We start from the raw sequence: 19,856 nt of genomic DNA, 5'->3' as shown, positions 1-19,856 counted from the left end.
GCTTGGACCAGGGTTTATTGAGCAAACTCAAAAGGCAAACTGACACAACTTAACAAAACAATAACTGGACTGACTGACCGGGACGTGAGACAAGAAGACTACAGACGTGAAGACATCAAGACATGAGAACAATGATCCGACGGGGAATGAGGGGCAGACAGGTAACAGACATAATAAAGCAACCAGGGACGAATTGTGAATTTATTCTTTATTCCTTGTTGAAATGTTATAAATACTTAAGGGGTCAGTCCTGTCTCATGCAAATTATTTACAGCTCACTCCAATGAGTGGTTGCGAAAATGTGAGGGTTTACTATTTGTGCCAGACCTAAGTGTCAAGAAAAAAGGACATACTGATTCGAAGATCAATTGTATTTTTTTTATTGTGCCCTCTCCACATAATGTCATGTACTACATGGAAGGATAAATATTGTTTCGACACTGTGCATACAGTGGGGGAAATAAGTATTTGACCCCTTGCTAATTTTGCAGGTTTGCCCACTTGCAAAGAATGCAACGATCTATAATTTTAATCATATGTACATTCTAACAGTGAAAGACGGAATCCCAAAGAAAATTCCAGAAAATCACATCATATGAATTTATAAAAATTGATAACCGTCTGATGAGGAAAAACAAGTATTTGAACCCCTGGACAAACAGCATGTTAATATTTTGTAGAAAAGCCATTATTGGCCAGCACAGATGTCAAACGGTTTTTATAGTTGGTGACAAGCTTTGTGCACATTTCGGCAGGGATGTTGGCCCACTCCTTCCTGCAGACAGCCTCCAAATCATTCAGGTTCCGAGGTTGTCGCCCGGCAACTCGAATTTTAAGCTCCCTCCAAAGATTTTCAATTGGATTCAGGTCTGGAGACTGGCTAGGCCACTCCAGAACCTTGATGTGCTTCTTCTTCAGCCACTCTTTTGTTGCTTTGGCGGTGTGCTTAGGATCGTTGTCGTGCTGAAACACCCATCCTCGACCCATCTTCAGCTTTCTCACTGAGGGAAGGCGATGTTGGTCCAGAATTCTACGATACATGGCCCCGTCCATCCTCCCCTCAATACGATGGAGTTGTCCCGTCCCCTTGGCTGAAAAGCACCCCCAAAGCATGATGTTGCCACCACCATGCTTGACGGTGGGGATGGTGTTCTTTGGGTTGTACTCGGTGTTCTTTGCCCTCCAAACACGACAAGTTGAGTTGAGGCCAAAAAGTTCTACTTTGGTCTCATCTGACCACATCACCTTATTCCAGGCCTCTTCTGAGTCGTCCAGGTGCTGAATGGCAAACTTCATGCGGGCCTGTACATGTTTCTTCTTGAGCAGGGGGACCTTGCGTGCGTGGCAGGATTTCAATCCATGATGGCGTAGTGTGTTACCAACCGTTTCTTTTGCAACTGTGGTCCCAGCTGCCTTCAGTTTTGGGATGATTCCTCACCATTCGCATGATCAGGGAGACCCCACGAGGTGAGATCTTGTGTGGAGGCCCAGACCGAGGAAGGTTGGCGGTGGTGTGGTGCTTCTTCCATTTCCTGATAACTGCACCGACAGTTGATCTTTTCTCTCCAAGTTGCTTTCCGATTCTCCTGTAGCCCATCCCAGCCTTGTGCAGATCAACAATCCAGTCTCCAGACCTGAATCCAATTGACAATCTTTGGAGGGAGCTTAAAATTCGAGTTGCCGGGCGACAACCTCGGAACCTGAATGATTTGGAGGCTGTCTGCAGGGAGGAGTGGGCCAACATCCCTGCCGAAATGTGCACAAAGCTTGTCACCAACTATAAAAACCGTTTGACATCTGTGCTGGCCAATAATGGCCAATAGTGTAGAAACAAAATATTAACATGCTGTTTGTCCAGGGGTTCAAATACTTGTTTTTCCTCATCAGACGGTTATCAATTTTTATAAATTCATATGATGTGAATTTCTGGATTTTTTTGGGGGATTCTGTCTCTCACTGTTAGAATGTACATATGATTAAAATAGTAGATCGTTGCATTCTTTGTAAGTGAGCAAACCTGCAAAATCAGCAAGGGGTCAAATACTTATTTCCCCCACTGTACCTGCTGAAAGTGTTGTATCCATACTTTTCAAAAATAAAAGTGATTGCACGCTTCACAATTTTTTGGTAAAGCTGTTTAATTTTACGATTGGAAAAAAGAAAAAGAAAAACTTAGTAGTGTTGAAGGTCTGTCAACTTTTCAAATGGCTGTTCCACTGTAGAAATTACCTCCTTCCTGCTGTTATAGAAGGAGGACAGAAAAAAGAAGACAGCGACAAGGTACACTCACATGTTAAATTACTTGCCATCTTATCCACTTTACTATTTTTGTTTACGTTAACAGTAACATCCTTAAGAACAATATTGCTGTAAACAAAAACAAAATATCTAAATCGAGCTGTTTAACTGTTTTAAGTTCAAGTTCAAGTTCAAGTTTACTTTATTGTCAAAAATCCTATGTAACAGGGTTACCACAGAAATTGCGTTTGACCAGTCTCCAATGTGCAGTTTAACTAAAAACATTTAAATAAGACATTGACATAAATGTCTTTCTTTCTCACACACACATACACACAACACACACAACACACACACACACACACAGCTAACTTACTCATACTGAATTTACAATTTCTTTCTCTGACATATTCATTCACAACATAAACACAGACAATGCACACTTACACATTGCAGTCATTCAAACACTAACATGCTGATAAACATGTGCAATACTATACAATAAAATACTCTCTCTCACATTCACACACACGCACACACACACACGGTGTGTAATAAGAGTATTGACAATACAGACCCACACACACACACATACATACACAGCAGCAGAAGTACAATCAGTGGTCATAGAAGTAAAGTGAAAAAGTGTAAATCTGTATATAAGGTGCAAGAGTAAAGTGCCAAGTGGCATGGTGACTTTGGAATGTTCAAGTGGTTTTCCTCAGTGTGTTCATGAGTCTGATGGCTTGAGGAAAGAAGCTGTTACTCAGTCTGCTTGTGCGGCACCGCAGGTTGCGGTACCGCTTCCCTGATGGTAGAAGGGAGAACAGTCTGTGTGCAGGATGAGTAGTGTCTTTGATGATGTTCATTGCCCTCTTGGAACAGTGTGAAGTGTACAGTTCCTGAATGGCTGGAAGGGGTGACCTGATGATCTTTTCTGCTGTCCTCACCACCCTCTGCAGCGCCTTTTTGTCTGCAGCTAGGCAGCTGCCATGCCAAACAGAGACGCTGCTGGTCAGGATGCTCTCAATAGCACCTCTGTAGAAGGTGGTGAGTGCAGAGGTGGGGAGGTCGGCTCTTCTCATCCTTCTCAGGAAGTGGAGTCGTGTCTGCGCCTTCTTGACCAGAGCAGTGATGTTGGTAGTCCATGAGAGGTCATCAGTGATGTGCACTCCCAGGAACTTTGTGCTTTTCACAGACTCTACTGCACTGCCGTTGATGATGAGTGGGATGTGTGTTGGTTGTTTCTTTCTGAAGTCCACAGTGATTTCTTTTGTTTTGTTTACGTTGAGAAGCAGATTGTTCCTATCACACCAGGTGATGAGTTGCTGTACCTCCTCTCTGTATGCTGAGTCATCGTTGTCTTTGATGAGGCCCACCACTGTTGTGTCATCTGCAAATTTGATGATGTGATTCGTTTCAAATCTGGCAGAGCAGTCGTGGGTCATCAGCGTGAACAGCAGGGAGGATAGCACACATCCTTGCGGCACCCCGGTGTTTATGACGGTGGTCGCTGAGGAGTTGTTTCCGACTCTGACTGTCTGCGGTCTGTTCGTTAGAAAGTCCAGCAGCCAGTTGCACAGTGAAGTGCTGACGCCTATTGTACTCAGCTTATTCACCAGATGTTGGGGGATGACTGTGTTGAACGCAGAGCTGAAGTCAATGAACAGCATCCGCGCGTGACTGTTTTTGTTCTCCAGATGAGCCAGGCAGAGGTGGAGTGCTGTTGCTATGGCGTCATCAGTGGAGCGCTTGGGGCGGCAGGCAAATTGGTATGGGTCCAGAGTAGTGGGGAGGGTGGATGTTAAGTGGGCCTTCACCAGTCTCTCAAAGCACTTCATCATGATGGAAGTGAGTGCTATGGGTCTGTAGTCATTCAGTGATGATGCTGGTGACTTCTTGGGTAGTGGTACGATGGTGGTAGCTTTGAAAATTGCTGGTATGATGGCTTGGTTCAGAGACGTGTTGTAGATGTCTGTGAGGACATCAGTGAGTGAGTCTGCACAGTCTCTGAGCACGCGCCCGGGTATGTTGTCTGGACCTGCAGCTTTCCTGGGGTTCACCTTGAGTAGGGTCCGCTTCACGTCCGCTGGGTCCAGTTGAAGTGTTGTGCTGTCTGGGTGTACTGGGGTTTTTGTGGGTGTTGTGGTGTTGTTTTCTTCAAACCGGCTGAAGAAGGTGTTGAGAGAGTTGAGGAAGTCTATGTTGTCCTCACACGGTGGGGGGGATGGTTTGTAGTCTGTGACTGACTGGATGCCTTGCCACAGGCGTTTTGGGTCTTTTGTGTCTGTGAAGTGTGAGTTGATTTTTTGACCATATGCACGCTTGGCTACTCTCACGCCCCGGTGCAAGTTGGCCCTAGCAGTCTTGAGGGCCTCCTTGTCCCCAGACTTGAAAGCAGCGTTGCGTGCCCTCAGGAGATCACGTACCTCCCTGGTGAACCAGGGTTTTTCATTTGCTCTCACTGTAATGTCTTTGGTGACAGTTACATCTTCCATGCACTTCGTTATGTGTCCAGTTACAGAGTCTGTGTATTCGGGGAGGTTGACGTCCTGGTTGGTGGTGGCCGCCTCCCTGAAGACAGACCAGTCTGTGCGTTCAAAACAGTCCTGTAGAGCTGCTGTGGAGCCCTCTGGCCAGGCCCTGATCTGCTTCACAGTTGGTTTGCTTCTCGTCAACAGAGGTCTGTAGGCTGGAATTAGCATAACAGAGAGATGGTCTGATGAACCCAGGTGGGGGTGGGGAACCGCTCTGAAGGCCTGTCTGATGTTTGTGTAGACCTGGTCAAGTGTGTTTTCTCCCCTTGTTGCAAAGTTCACACACTTGTGGAAGTGTGGCATTACTGTTTTCAATTTGGCCTGGTTGAAATCGCCAGCGATTATGCAGACCAAGTCCGGGTGTGTGTTCTGTAGTGTACTCACAGACTTGTACAGGATGGAGAGTGCTTCCTTTGTGTTAGCGCTGGGGGGGACGTAAACAGCTGTGATGTTGACGGTATTGAATTCACGCGGTAGGTAGAATGGACGGCAGTTGAGGGTTAAAAACTCAATGTTCTCTGAGCAGTAACTTGTAGTAACTACAGCGTTTGTACACCAGTTGTTGTTAATGTAAATGCACACACCTCCTCCTCGAGATTTACCCGTGCTGGCGAGGTTTCTGTGCGCGCGGAAAGTTGTAAACCCATCCAGTTTAATGGCGCTGTCCGGAACGTTGTTGTGAAGCCAAGTCTCTGTGAGGATGATCGCGTTGCATTCTCTCACCTTTCGTTCTGTAGTTAAGTCCAGCTTGAGATAGTCCATTTTATTTTCCAACGACCGCACGTTTGAAAGGAGAATAGACGGAAGTGCTGTTTTGTGAGGGTTTCTCTTCAGTCGGTGTGTGATGCCGGCTCGGGAACCTCGCCTTCTCCTCCGGCGTGTGCTCAGACTCCACTGCCGCTTCAGCTGCTTCCAGTGTCGGCTGGTGGGGAATACTAAACCAACAGATTAGGCTGTAATAGACTCTCAACTGCAACCAAAAACAAACATTTCAGCAAGTATGGGGCAAAATGCACAGTTGGTGGGCAGCCATGACTTGGCTGAATCCACTGTGAAAACAATCCAGAACAAATGCCTTATTGTGCCGTTTCAACACTGTCATTTTTCTTTTTTTTTCTCACAGACAATTCCTTATGTTTATTTGAATTGAAATGTAAATACATTTTTTTCAAATTTTATATTGACTCAAAACCAATATACCGTATTTGCCGGTGTATTGGTCGACCTTTTTCGATCCAAAATCGACCGAAAAAAATCGACCTCGACTTATATACCGAGTCATAAAATTTAACTTCGTATTCATCGCTTCAAATGTGATGGTAACCAAGGCCGTTTCTCATGCATCTCATTGTGCGTTGCACTTAGAAAATTTGAACCGGGCGGCGTGCGCGAGTGCGCGGCCCGCTGGAAGTCGAATGAGGCTCAGCGATCTCCTCCGCAGTGCTTATAAACAGCCGATCCGCTCGGCGGGGGCTATTTTCGGCCACTCGGCGCGTGCGCACGGCCTCCCGGATGTGCCGGGCGGCGTGCGCGAGTGCGCGGCCCGCTGGAAGTCGAATGAGGCTCAGCGATCTCCTCCGCGGTGCTTATAAACAGCCGATCCGCTCGGCGGGGGCTATTTTCGGCCACTTGGCGCGTGCGCACGGCCTCCCGGATGTGCCGGGCGGGTGCGCGAGCTCGCCGGCCGCTGGAAGTCGAATGAGGCGCCGCGATCTCCTCCGCGGTGCTTATAAAGTGCCGATCCGCTCGGCTTGGAGCTGTTTCCGGCCTCCCGTTGGTGCCGGGCGGCGTGCGCGAGCTCGCCGGCCGCGATCTCCTCCGCGGTGCCAGCCGCATGCGCACGGCCTCCCGGAATTTGAACACATTTCGTCAATAAATTTCGCATATTGAATTTTGAAGTTTAATATAATGCAACAATTGAGCTCGACTTATACAAAGGATATATCATAAAATCGTAAATTTCCGTCGAATTTTAGGGGGTCGACTTATACACCGAGTCGACCTGTACACCGGCAAATGGCAATACGGTAGTTCTTTTTCTAGGATATATATATATATATATATATATATATATATATATATATATATATATATATATATATGGCGGCTCGGTGGCGCACTGGGTAGCACGTCCGCCTCACAGTTAGGAGGGTGCGGGTTCGATTCCACCTCCGGCCCTCCCTGTGTGGAGTTTGCATGTTCTCCCCGGGCCCGCGTGGGTTTTCTCCGGGCACTCCGGTTTCCTCCCACATTCCAAAAACATGCTTGGTAGGCCGATTGAAGACTCCAAATTGTCCCTAGGTGTGAGTGTGAGTGCGATTGGTTGTCTGTCTCTGTGTGCCCTGCGATTGGCTGGCAACCAGTTCAGGGTGTCCCCCGCCTACTGCCCGATGACGGCTGGGATAGGCTCCAGCACGTCCGCGACCCCCGTGGGGACTAAGCGGTTCAGAAAATGGATGGATATATATATATATATATATATATATATATATATATATATATATTTGGAGTCTTCAATCGGCCTACCAAGCATGTTTTTGGAATGTGGGAGGAAACCGGAGTGCCCGGAGGATATATATATATATATATATATATAAACAAATTTGGCATAATTTATTAAAAAAACAAATACCTGTTGTACAGCATGAGTCTTACTTTTTTTCACAGAGCTATGTCTGTGTAACATGTAATTTTTTTTCATAGGGATATTGGTACCTATATAGTAAATATTGATTTTACTAGAAAGAAATATCAGAGAATCATCAAACTATTTATTTTTCACTCAATCCCAGATGAGGCACATCTCTGTTACTGAAATCACAAAAACACTGCTTTTATTTAGTCTGAGTTTCAGGGAAACTGTGCGCATTAAGGTAAACGGAATGTACCAGTAATACTGACTCAGAGAAATAAGAAAATGATGCTTAATTTGTATTTATCCCAAAGGGCGGCTTACACATGACATCAGCATTGTCTTGTGACTCAGTGCAGTCCTTTCAAGCTGTCTTTTCATCCGTCTCCACGCTCAACACCCGTTCACTGTCTGCAATCACTGAGCTTTATACACTCGTGGTGAGAAATTGTTGTAAATAAAAATTTTAAAAACCCTTTTATTTTGTTGGATTTTGTCCACATTTTAGGGAGCGCGCTATCTGCGCCTCACGGCAAAAGCCATTGCCAATCACCTGTTATCCAATTTACTCACTGCGTGCTCGTTTGATTTCTTCAGATTTAGGAAAATGCTAAGAGAATGAACCACAAATTAGACTTACACAGGTTGGTTGAGTTCAATCACAATTCTTGTTTAGAAAGCTCTGTTTTCAGGAAAGTACAATACAGCGCTGGGCCTTTCAAGTGCAGAAAGTCTCCATTCAGAAAAGGCAATGTTCAAGGTTCTTTGATCAGCTTATATTAAGTTGCACATTGTGGGCCGAGATTGATGGGTGATGAGTCTTTGGGGTGGGGCAATTTCACCATGGGAGTGGGTGCTGGTTATGGGCGATTCGGTGTGTGTGGGGGCTGTTGTCTTCCATCCCGTCTTTCGGCCTTGGCGATCATCTTTGGCTGAGTCCTTGGCTGGCTCCCTCTGGCACCTGCTGGTTTTATCTCCACGTGACCTTCCTGTGAACATTCTTCTCCAATCTTGGACATACACTGTCGTACCTCATTCTTTCAATTTTGTCATTTTGTACGAAATTATGTTAGCTTTTGGCTGTGACATCATTAATTTATTGCTGTTCCCTGACTATGTAAAGTTTGTTCTTTTGATACGTCATGTATTTGCTTATATTCTTAGTTTAATCATGCTTCCACCCGTATCTTTTCTTTGTTAGGCAAAATATTTCCCTCTGTGCAGAGCGTTCAGTATTAAATCAAAAACTGGCGTCTAGCATTAGTCAAAACATAAGATACAATCAAGTACTGAACGGTCAAGACGACTCTGGCCGTGTCCATGATTTAGAGAAAAACATCAGGCATGCATTACACAGTTCCTTAAGGGTCATTAAGCTATTTAGGCAATATATCAAAAGACATTTGTTATTTCAAAAATATATATCAGATCATAAAGTTTATGAAAACCTTTCTTATTACCACTTGTCAAAAATGTCTAGTTATGTCTTCTTTATTGATTTGGTGTGTAGGTATAATTATATGCTTAAAATGTTTCTTTTAATGATTTAATATGTGAATATACTTGTCTCCTTATGTACTTTATTCAATGAGGTTTGAGCACATCTGTTTTTGTAGCTAGGCAGGACTTTTTGTATTTTTACCCCATTCCTTCAATTTCCCTATTTTTTTCGACACTATTACAATTCTGTTAAACACTCCAGTATATTCTTTTTGTGCCTTAGATTGATGAACAGAGCTCTTGAAATATATCATTTTTTTTCCCTCTTGTGTAACTAATTAAGGTAGCCACTGTCAGAGAAGTGAGTCTTGTTTTTCTTCGTAAAGGCAGACCATTTGATCAATGGAATGTGCAATCTTTTTCTTTTCCCCGGTCATCAACATACGCAAACATGACGTGTTCCGATAGGCTTAACGTAAGCTGAATCGTTCATTTTTGTATATGCATGTTATGTTATTGATTTACAAATATGGTGCATGTAGTTCATATGTGTTCGGGTAACATCATACTAATGCAATATGCACGGAACGATTATGACGTGAAGCGCTCAGTTCCTTCCGGACGAATAACAAAAACGGACTTCCCGTGGCTATCCTGTCGTTGCTTAAGGATATTGTATTACATACCAAAGAATTTCAACGGTAGAAATAATCAGTCTACTGTAAAATTCAACAAACTTATTACAAGTGTACGTGTTTTTTTTTTTTACTATAAAACATCGATGGTGGTATTTGCCAGTTAGCTTACAATGATAGCACCCGCAAAAACTGATCACTCGAGTCTACCAATTTAAACATCTCTGATGCGTGTGGGCAACAGCATACATATTGCAATAAAGTTCAAGTTCGCTAAACTTGATTTAGGCTAGCAATACCTTCGCGCAGTTACTTAAACGTATATCAATTGACACATTTAAATGATTGATATACTTATCATTTCTAGCCAAATGATGTGTGAGTAAACTAAACCGTATGCCGTTTTACAAAGTTGATTTTACAGTCGCACTATGAATAAATCTGACAAAACTCAAAATTTCTCTTTAAAGGCAGGGTCACATAGTACTTATTTGTGTGTTATGTTTTGTTTTTTTTTGACCCATTTGAATTGACAAAATTGCCTTTTTGAAATTACTTCCTGGATACAAATAATTTTCTCAAACTTAATTGCCCCAAATCAGGCATTTTCTTAATAATATTGTTATATCAATATAAATACGAAATTTAACATGTACCAAAATAAATTTAAAAAATTCTTTCTAATCAAAGATTTATGGAAAAATAAGCAGCCTCAATGTATTGTTATCTAATTAAGTTATGTAGTGTTAGTAATGCCTCTAAATACTTTACTCCGACTGGATGACGATGCATATCTTATTAGTCAAACTCAGATCATATCTCACAATTCCATAATGAATTAATCACACATCTTTGCGATACGCATATTGCATGTGTCGTTATCGTGATGACGATATTATTTCGAAATGCAGTATTGTGCAGCCTTAATTCCTATTTTTTTATAGTTCAATTCAACTACTTGAGGTAACAAAATATTAAATTGCGGTCTGATTATGATGCAGTACAGGTCTACATCACCGTAAAGCACCATAAAGTACAACTACGCATGATTGTGTCGCATAAAGTTGGTTAATACTGTGTAACATTCAATTAAGTTAATAATGACTCTTGTTTCTCTCCCTGTTTCTTATAGGATGATGGCATCCTGTCTTTCTCCTTGCGTTCCTACTGCTCTGACTTCTTTTCTCTCTACAATACTTCCCCCTGGCTTTGCTGTGGGGCCTTCAATATCCTGTAAGGGAAGACTTGGACTGTGGTGGGTTGGTCGAGTTCTGCAGGTTGGAGACCTGCTGGGGAGGGAAGAGGACCCAGAATGGATACACAAGTTTCAGACTGGACGACTTGCTCCTCAAGACCTTATCACGAGAATGGAATCCATAACAGACAGCACGAAGGAAGAGAGGGTACGTTGCATGCACATTTATAACAAAAAAAAAAGAGAACTTTAAAGGAAAAATCTGTGCATTTCTTTTCTTAAAGAAATAGTGCCTTTAAAGTGGCACTAGAGACAGAGAAAAAGGCAACTACATAACCTGCATAAAATAGTGCAGCAAACAGTGGACAATCACAGTTCAACACTCCTGCAGGCTCATATTAATGACATTTTGTGAGTGCTGTCACCCATACTGAGTGAGCTATGAACAACAGCATTGTGTCTCTGAACATATAGAAAGAGGTGTGCATGTAAATAACTCAGTTGGCGTTTATAAGGATTTTAAATATTTGGTGGGTAATTTTACGAATAGTCATACTACGCTGAAGATTTGACTGATTAGCTGTAAATTCATTGTAAAATCTGTGTCTTTTTCCAAGAGCTGTCAGTGAAAAACAAAATGGCACATTAGGGCACCAACATCCACATGTTAGCCAATACGTTAGTCAGATCACCCATACATGATGAGTGTTGTACAATATCTTTTCATTTTCTATTGACATTAGTGTTTTGTTTTGTTTTGTTTTGTTTTGTTTTGTTTTGTTTTGTTTTGTTTTGTTTTGTTTTGTTTTGAAGGCACCAACGCAAATAGCAGAGGACAATGCTTTTCCAGTGTGTGACGCTGTCTGGATCAGGTGAGCTGCCTTCACAACCAATGTCTTTATTGTATTTTGTTTTATTTTATTTTGAGAGTTAAGGTACATCTCACCATTTAGAGCAAGTATAAATTGTATCCCTCAAAAATGTCATTTTTAATCATCTGTTTCCTCCACCAATATTCCAATTTACTGTATATGCAATCTTGTATTATAAAACCAAAGATGTTGATGTCCATGAAGAAGTGTGCAATGGGCATTTGGCAAAACATTATTGCTCAGCTACTCAGAAGCAACGATCAGTTCATTGATTATATGCTATTTTGGGGTGAAGAGTTCTCTGAATGTTCTGAACTCACATCATTAATTGTTAATTGATAATCATTGTTATGCCCAGCTCAAGTGTATCACCATTGCAGACAGTGAATCAGCGCAGCAGCATAATTGTTGTTCACCGTAAGGATTGTCATAGACACAGCTTTTCTCTCCCATCGCTTATGTCGTGATTTTTCCTCTCCAGCAATTTCTCTTTATCACCATCACTGTCGATAGAGTGCCAGCACTTTAACTTGCTTTAGGGAGTTTGTACTGATTAAAAAAAATAATAATAACATTTACTATCTGTGAGTAAACATAGATAGAAGCAAGCAAGAGCCATGGGACACAAATCTGAGTTTATGATTTTAATATGTTTTTGGCGATGAGCCAATGACTACATATTAAATATTAATCATTTTACAGCTGTGCATTTGAGCCCAGGTGCTTCCCCGCAAACTATTTTTCTGCCCTTGTATGAGCAGACATTTTTAGACTGTGGAACAGTGGGCCACAGTTTAGCATGTCCGCCTCACAGTACAGAGGTTGCGGGTTTGATCCCAGCTCCGGCCTCCATGTTCACCTCTTGCTTGTAAAGGGTTTCTACCGCATACTCCAGTTTCCTCCCACATTCCAGAAACATGCATGGTAGGGTAATTGGTCACTTCAAATTGCCCGTAGGTGTGAGTGTGAATGGTTGTTTGTCCATGTGTACCCTGCGATTGGCTGGCAACAAGTTCTGGGTGTCCCCCAGAGTCAGCTGGGATAGGGTCCTGCACGCCCATGTAAGGAAAAGCGGTTCAGAAAATGGATGGATGAAAAAAAACTTAAATAATTGTTGTTTTTGTCTTCCACAGTTTTGCCTGCCAGGTGGAAAGCAAAGCTTCGCAGAATGTAGCAGTGCAATGCACGTGTGCAGAGATGTGTGTGGGAATGTGTGTGAGTATGCGTTTGCGTGTGTGTCATGAGATCCAGCCAGGAACGGAACTCTTGTTAGGTGGTGAAATTGAGGGGCGAAATGATGCAAGAGACAGATTTGATGCACAGAACATCTCTGAAGGAGAACAAAGAGGTAAGTGGATACTACAATTTTCTTTCGGTTGCTTTGTTGTAGGGTCAAGTTTAAATTCATGACAAAATAAAACAAATGTAAGACATAACCATACATTTTGACTTCTGGAGGCAGTAGTGCATAGTCATCAAAACGCCAAATTAGACTTTGCAATTAGAGTATTGGATCTGTGGCGCATTCAGACTATGGTTGCGTTGCAAAAAATATGAAAGTGGCCCAGATCGGACTTGAAAGAAAATCGTAATTGAGCCGTTTTTGAAAAACTGGGCAAAAATATTGGAATTGATGCAGTGGAATATCATATCAACACAAATGCTCCATTATTTCCAATGATATTGTATTATTATGCTTAAAGAAAATCACATTTAAGTGGCTAAATATTTTCAATCTAGTCAACTAACACTTTGACACCATGTTTCAGATTACCCAGTGGAACAATTTGTGGATCCAGAAATGGCTGTGCCCAACTCACAGACCACTCAGGAAAAACAAATAAATGACCGGAGAGATGAAGAGGAAGAAGAAAACAAGGAACCTTATCAACTCTCACCTGGTCCTAAGGAAGGCAGACTGGAGGGAAGTAGCACAGCTTTTACCACTACTGCTAAAGGAGCCAATAGTGTCATGACAAAGTTGAACTCAACAGACAGGCAGAGAACCTTAGGTGGCCCAGCTCCCCCTGTCCGCTGTAGCTCTCGCCTGGCTACTAAACCACAACAAGTTCATTGTCAGACCAGCCAAGGAAAAAAACTCACAAGTCAAACACACCCGGACAGACATATAGACAGGCAGGAGAGTTTCACAGTGGTTACAAAGTCCTCTGCGGAAGCAGCGGTTTCCATGGCAACATCACATTCTGATGCCGTGCCTGTGAGAGCAGCAAATGCAACAGTTGAAGCTTCTACTTGGTTCCCAGAGGTGAAAAAGAAGCGTTACAGGTATTTCAGTTGTGGAAAGAAATTCGATCAGATTGCCCACTTAAGGAAACATCAGTTTAGTCGCACAAAGAAGGAATGTGGCAAAAAGTGTACCTCTGCAGAGACCTCTAAGGCCCATCAGGTAGGATTCAGCTAAATGCATATTTTTTTTTAAATAAATGTATCATATAGAATATCATTGAACTGATGTACATTATTCATCCAATTCACATTAAATTGTTTTGTTGTTGGGTGTTTGCAAAATATGCTGCTCAAAAAAAGAACACAATTACATATTGCAATCTGTCACACTTGTATCATTATAAAGGCTATTCGGTCAACAATGAATCAAATCCACAATCATTAACAGACCATTTCTGTCTTCTATGCACCTTTCTTGGTGTTTCCGGCCTAGTTTTAAATCTGAATAATGGCTGGCAAAATAGTTTTTTTTAACATGACCAGTCAAAACAGGATTTTAGACACAGATTTTGAACTGTATATTAATAATGGTGTGAACCCTTACAGTTGAGCCACCATCGGGAGTGTCTTTTTTCCTGTCCTCACTGTGACAAGACGTTTGGCCTAAAGCAGGACCTCCATGAGCACTTGGTCATCCACACAGAAGGGAAGCCATATGTGTGTGAGTGCTGTAGCAAAGCATTTGGGCATCGATCCTCGCTGCGAAACCACCGTCTCCTTCACTGCAGATTGATTTATCCCCAGCCTTCAAAGGTGCGTGCGTGTTCTAGGACAAGTTCATCAATATTACACTCTCAATACTAGTTTTCCCTAATAAATTGAATGTTGAACTCTCTACTTCTCAGTCAGATGTATAAATCTATAGTGTAGCATTTCAAGATTCATTGTCATGGAGTCCTGACTGTCATCCATTTTCAACACCAAGAATATACAAAGAGGAAAAAGAAATTTGATTTGGGATTCTTCTCTCAGTTGCAGTGTACTATATGTCCCAAACTGCTAGCAAACTCTGGTTCTCTGAGGAATCACATGAAACTCCACACAGAAGAGAAACCTCACATCTGCCAATACTGTGGAAAATGTTTCAATCAAAAAGGTAATACTGGAAGAACAAACAAGTCAGAGCTAATGTTGAATAACTATCAGTGAACTGAAACACATTTGAATAGCCTCGTCAACAAATGTAGTCTATGACCCTTCTGTCTCTCTCGCAGGGAACCTTGATAGCCATTTGAGAATTCACAATGGAGAGAGACCATATCCCTGCCCTGAATGTGACCAAAGATTTGCTCAGAAACCTGAACTTCGCCGCCACAGCCTTTCCCACACTGGAGGTGTGTTCCTCTGTAGTTACTGTGGAAAATCATTAAGGGACCCACATACACTCAAATACCACGAAAGACTGCATACTGGTGACAGGCCCCATCGTTGCCCGATTTGTGAAAAAGGTGAGCACATAAAGTGGAAGTTAGAACTTAAACAGAGCAAACTTCAATGTTGTCATCCTCCAACCAATATAGTTTGTCTCACTAAAGCCCAGTGGACACAAGCCGCCAATATTTGAACGCTATTATTTGTTACACATGACAATTTAAAATCTTGTTCCAGATTTTAGCTATAGTCATAAAAGTTTATCTGCTTTTGTAGGCCACTTACGAATCTGGCCCCCGGACCTCGACTTTCACACCTGTATTAAAAGATCTGAAATGGGAAAACCATTAGAATAATGAAATGATGTTTTCTTCAAAGGCTCGTCCACATGAAAATCAAATATGATGTAGTTCATTGAGTTGTTCCCAATAGCTCCCAGATCAGTTAGAACAGGAGTCAAACAAGAGAAAGCAAAAATTAAGCACAAGAGGCAAACTTTTCTTTGCTTTCAAATGCTCTAGTTTGCTCTAATTATAGTTGCTGTAAAAAGACAGCATTCTTGTCAAAAATATTGTGTGAATTATTTTAAACTTTTCTTCCTGAGAAAATGTGGCTTCTAAAACATTATGTACTACCCAATCACGTGTACAGTGATCCCTCGCTACTTTGCGTTTCGTTTATCGCGGCTTCACTACATCGCACATTTTTATCCAAATTAAAAAAACATTTAAAAGTCAAAATAAAACCTCTAAATTGAGGAAACATGTGCCTAACCTTTAGGACAATGTAGTATTGCTCCAAATGTTTGTTTACATTCCTTTAGAAGTCCATTTTCGCGTGTTAGCACGATCTCAAATTAGCATCTTTCCGCTAACTCGTTAGCCTGCCCAGTACTTCTTGTTGGTGACCGTACTTTGCGGATTTCACTTATCGCGGGTGGTTTTTGGAACCAATTATCCGCGATAAACGAGAGATTACTGTACCTATGATGCTCAGAAGGACCAGTATATGGTTTATCAAGAAAAAACTGTATCCAACAGTTTGGATCAAAATGTCAACTCTACATACCATGAACCTACTAGAGGATATTTACCTTTTCCTTTTTTGTGGGGGATTGGGTTACTAGGCTACACTATGGCAACAAAGCTGAGGAGGCACATCAAATCTTCTCACGTGACAGAAAAGCCTCACAGCTGCCACTGCGGTGCATCCTACACTCTGAGACAAAGTCTTTTGAGGCATCAAGCACAGCACCATTCACAGGAGGAACTCAAGGCAGGACTAAGACAGAAGGCCAAACCAACTATACACCAAGTAAACTCTTGCCACTCAAGGCCAGTCAAAGGCCGACCCAAGAAAGGGTCCAAGGATGAAAAAGTTCAGAGAAGAGGACAAGGAAAGGGAGAAGAAAGTGGGTCAGGAACAATTTTAAGGACATCAGAGACTTCAACTGCTACTCGGGAAGATGAAAACCCTTCAAATGACACCCAACGCACCGTTGTATTCGTTCATACTGACGCTACAGCTACACCAGGCTGCAGCCCTCTGCTGCTCACCTCAGATGACTTGCTTTCAAGAACGGGACAGGAGCTGGTTGAAGTGGTTTTATCAGGCGATGCAGACGAGTGCATTGTGGTCCAGGAGCAGCAGGCAGTCGGAGATCTGATGATCGTACAAGAGGAGCTCTGCTCTGTGGCCCAGACAGTTGAGATAAACACTGTGTTGCTTTAACTCGTATTCATTATCGGTTGAACAATCTTCATTGGACAGAAAATGCATTTAATTGAATAAATTCATGTGTTTACATTTGACAACCGTTGAAAATGCAGTTTTTTTTCTGCACAGTTTTGCCAATTACAAAATTCGGAATATCTGATGAGCCCTTTTCTTTAGTGTATTATTTTATGGTCAGTCTCTGAAGTATGCATGGAATTTGATGAGTGATGATTCCATTGGGTTGGGGGCATGTGCGATAAGAGCTGATTCCATGGAAGTGGGGGCTGATTCCTTGGGGGGTTGATGTGGTGAGGGCTAATTTGTGTGTGGCGGTGAGGGGGTTGAATTGGTGGGGGCTGTTGTTTATCCATCCACCTGCAAAAAAAGCATGGTTTGCACCTCACGGAATTAATCCATTGGCAATCTAACTTCAACCCACAGAAAGGGAGGCTAACGTTTAGTTTGGAATACGAACACTGGTGTGGTTGTGATTGTGAACATTTGAGTACAGCCAAGTAAGATAACTTGGGCTGGTTTGTGAAAAGCTATCTTTTCAGATGTTAATGTCTTTCTAAGTTCACAGCAATATTTTGAGATGATAGTGTCGTCTTCTTATGCTCATTAACTTCCAGAGGAGCATGGGTCATTGACAAATTTTCCCAATCTTTTCTGTCTTTCCCCGTGGTTGCAACATACCTCTTCAGCCTTGCCTCATTGTTTCGCCTCTAGCTGTTTTTAAGCCTTCCGCTCTTCCGCTTCCTCTGGGCTAGTTGTTGAAAAATTGCTAGTTGTTGGGTAACCTTTTTTATTTTACACTCGATTCTCACTCATGCGCAGATAAGATATGTAAGTAGCTTATCAAAGTCAAAGTCAAAATCTGCTTTATTGTCAATTTCTTCATGTCAAGACATACAAAGAGGTCGAAATTGCGTTTCCTACTATCCCACGGTGGAGACAAAACATATTACACCCAATTGGTCCACAGACAAACAAAACATTCAAGTAAGCAATATAAAAAGTAAAAATAAGAAGGCACATACAATGGATAAATAAGAGCAACTTGGTGATAATGGTGCAACTGTGCATACAGCAGACAGTCAGTATAATAGTAGTGCAAGGCAGCCATCGTGGTCCAAAAGGCCAGGACGTTATGCAGCTGAGGGTAGAGGGGGGAGTGGGGGGAGAGAGTTCAGGATCCTAACAGCCTGGTGTATGAAGCTGTTAATAAACAACAAACTGGAGGCATCACGTCTGTGTAAAATTTGTAATCCTGCGAAACAATCCAAATTTTATTAAATGTACTTGGAATCTGATTACCATTTTTATTTCTTCCTGTAACTGGAACAGAAATCAGTTAAAAGGTTACTGTATCCTGACTAGGTACATACTATGTATTATATTACTCCCCAAGCCTTGTGGGTTCTCTCCAGCTTCCTCCTACAATTCAACAACATATAAATTACTCTCAGTGGATAATGTAAATTATCCATGGGTGTGGGGCGGTACGCTAGAGCGCTGGTTAGCACATCCGCCTCACAGTTAGGAAGGTGCGAGTTTGATTCCACCTCCGGCCCTCCCTGTGTGGTTTGCATGTGCTTGCGTGGGTTTCTTCCGGCTACTCCGGTTTCCTCCCACATTCCAAAGATATGTGTGGTAGAACGATTGAGGACTCCAAATTGCCCGTAGGTGTAAGTGCGAATGGGTGGTAGTGTGCCCTGCGATTGGCTGGCGACCAGTTCAGGGTGGCTCGGTGGCGCACTGGGTAGCACGTACGCCTCACAGTTAGGAGGTTGCGGGTTCGATTCCACCTCCGGCCCTCCCTGTGTGGAGTTTGCATGTTCTCCCCGGGCCCGCGTGGGTTTTCTCCGGGCACTCCGGTTTCCTCCCACATTCCAAAAACATGCTTGGTAGGCTGATTGAAGACTCCAAATTGTCCCTAGGTGTGAGTGTGAGTGCGATTTCTGTCTGTCTCTGTGTGCCCTGCGATTGGCTGGCAACCAATTCAGGGTGTCCCCCGCCTACTGCCCGATGACGGCTGGGATAGGCTCCAGCACGCCCGCGACCTCCGTGGGGACTAAGCGGTTCAGAAAATGGATGGATGGATGGACAGTTCAGGGTGTTCCCCGCCTACTGCTCAATGACGGCTGGAATAGGCTCCAGCACGCCTGCAACCCCCGTGGGGACAAGCGGTACAGAAAATGGATGGATCCATAGGTGAGAATTTAAAAGATTTTCTGTCTGTCAACCCTGCAATTGACAGAGGACCTGTCTCTGACAGGCTCTTTCTCCCCTGTGAGACAGAACAGGATAAATGATATAGAAAATATATGGATTGATGTTGAAACCTGCTCTCTGACTGGATCCAGTGATGCGTCACTCACCTCCCACGGTGGTGTGGGCTGTATCTAGAGGCAACAGGAGTAATTGGGTTGAATATACATACAGCTTTAGGTTGAGTTCATGCTACCCATCTTTGCACACAGCTAAATTAAGAGCACCATGAGGTTATTCAATGGAGGCTTTCCCTCTTACCACGTAGTATATACTGTATGCGCCGTCTGCTGTGAACAGAGGAGACAGATTACTCAATTTCTCAACCCAAATGTATTTCAAATATGGCATGAACATATGTTTTTGGATAACACAGAGACAAACAACAAGCCGTTCATTGAAGGGAAACTTAACCCAAGCTGGCTAAACCTTCTGTTACAATTTAAATGAGCATACTTTCTTTATCAGTTGCTTATTAATCAAATCTATTTATTCCAAGAACAAATACGTTTAAAATTTCACGTATGCCTTTGTATATCCATTTATGAAGGCCACTAAGAAATCATAAATTAATTTCACTGCCATTGATTAAAAGGGTACAACACGTTAGCGTGCCACAGCAGTTGCATCAACTTTCCAAGCTTTTTTTCAAAGGTCTCAGAGCTATGAGTGATGTTTTGAATATAACATGAGCTGAGTAAG

The 19,856-nt window shown here is 42.6% G+C and overlaps 2 protein-coding genes and 1 long non-coding RNA gene across 7 annotated transcripts in view; 1 reads left to right on the top strand and 2 right to left on the bottom strand.

Moving 5' to 3' along the window:
• Positions 1-1,998: 1,998 nt before the first annotated feature.
• Positions 1,999-19,856, bottom strand: part of LOC125967100 (uncharacterized) — a 187,328-nt gene continuing 169,470 nt past the window's right edge. Inside the window, exon 2 of the mRNA XM_049717838.1 lies at positions 1,999-2,062. The gene's annotated coding sequence lies outside the window, so the exon portion shown is untranslated. The remainder of the gene's footprint in view (positions 2,063-19,856) is intronic.
• On the top strand, positions 9,042-16,981 carry LOC125967070 (zinc finger protein 408). 5 transcript variants are annotated; one of them, XM_049717782.2, is made up of 9 exons: positions 9,042-9,322; positions 10,615-10,885; positions 11,491-11,549; positions 12,683-12,897; positions 13,319-13,956; positions 14,343-14,549; positions 14,769-14,892; positions 15,011-15,244; positions 16,294-16,981. In XM_049717782.2, exons 2-9 carry the CDS (start codon positions 10,616-10,618, stop codon positions 16,896-16,898), a joined length of 2,352 nt encoding a protein of 783 aa, XP_049573739.1. In that variant the 5' UTR covers positions 9,042-9,322; position 10,615; the 3' UTR covers positions 16,899-16,981. The 5 variants fall into 5 exon arrangements, with proteins under 5 accessions (XP_049573739.1, XP_049573740.1, XP_049573737.1 ...); XM_049717783.2 differs by lacking the exon at positions 9,042-9,322 and adding an exon at positions 9,364-9,595 and having other exon boundaries at positions 15,011-15,130; XM_049717780.2 differs by lacking the exon at positions 9,042-9,322 and adding an exon at positions 9,366-9,548.
• On the bottom strand, positions 11,421-13,583 carry LOC137840245 (uncharacterized). The gene is made up of 2 exons (XR_011086773.1): positions 13,448-13,583; positions 11,421-12,598 (listed from the first exon to the last, which is right to left on the bottom strand). It is a non-coding gene; the product is annotated as an uncharacterized lncRNA (long non-coding RNA).

Source organism: Syngnathus scovelli, chromosome 4 (assembly GCF_024217435.2).
Source record: "Syngnathus scovelli strain Florida chromosome 4, RoL_Ssco_1.2, whole genome shotgun sequence".
Lineage (NCBI taxonomy): Eukaryota > Metazoa > Chordata > Actinopteri > Syngnathiformes > Syngnathidae > Syngnathus > Syngnathus scovelli.
This window is presented reverse-complemented; position numbering and strand designations above follow the sequence as displayed.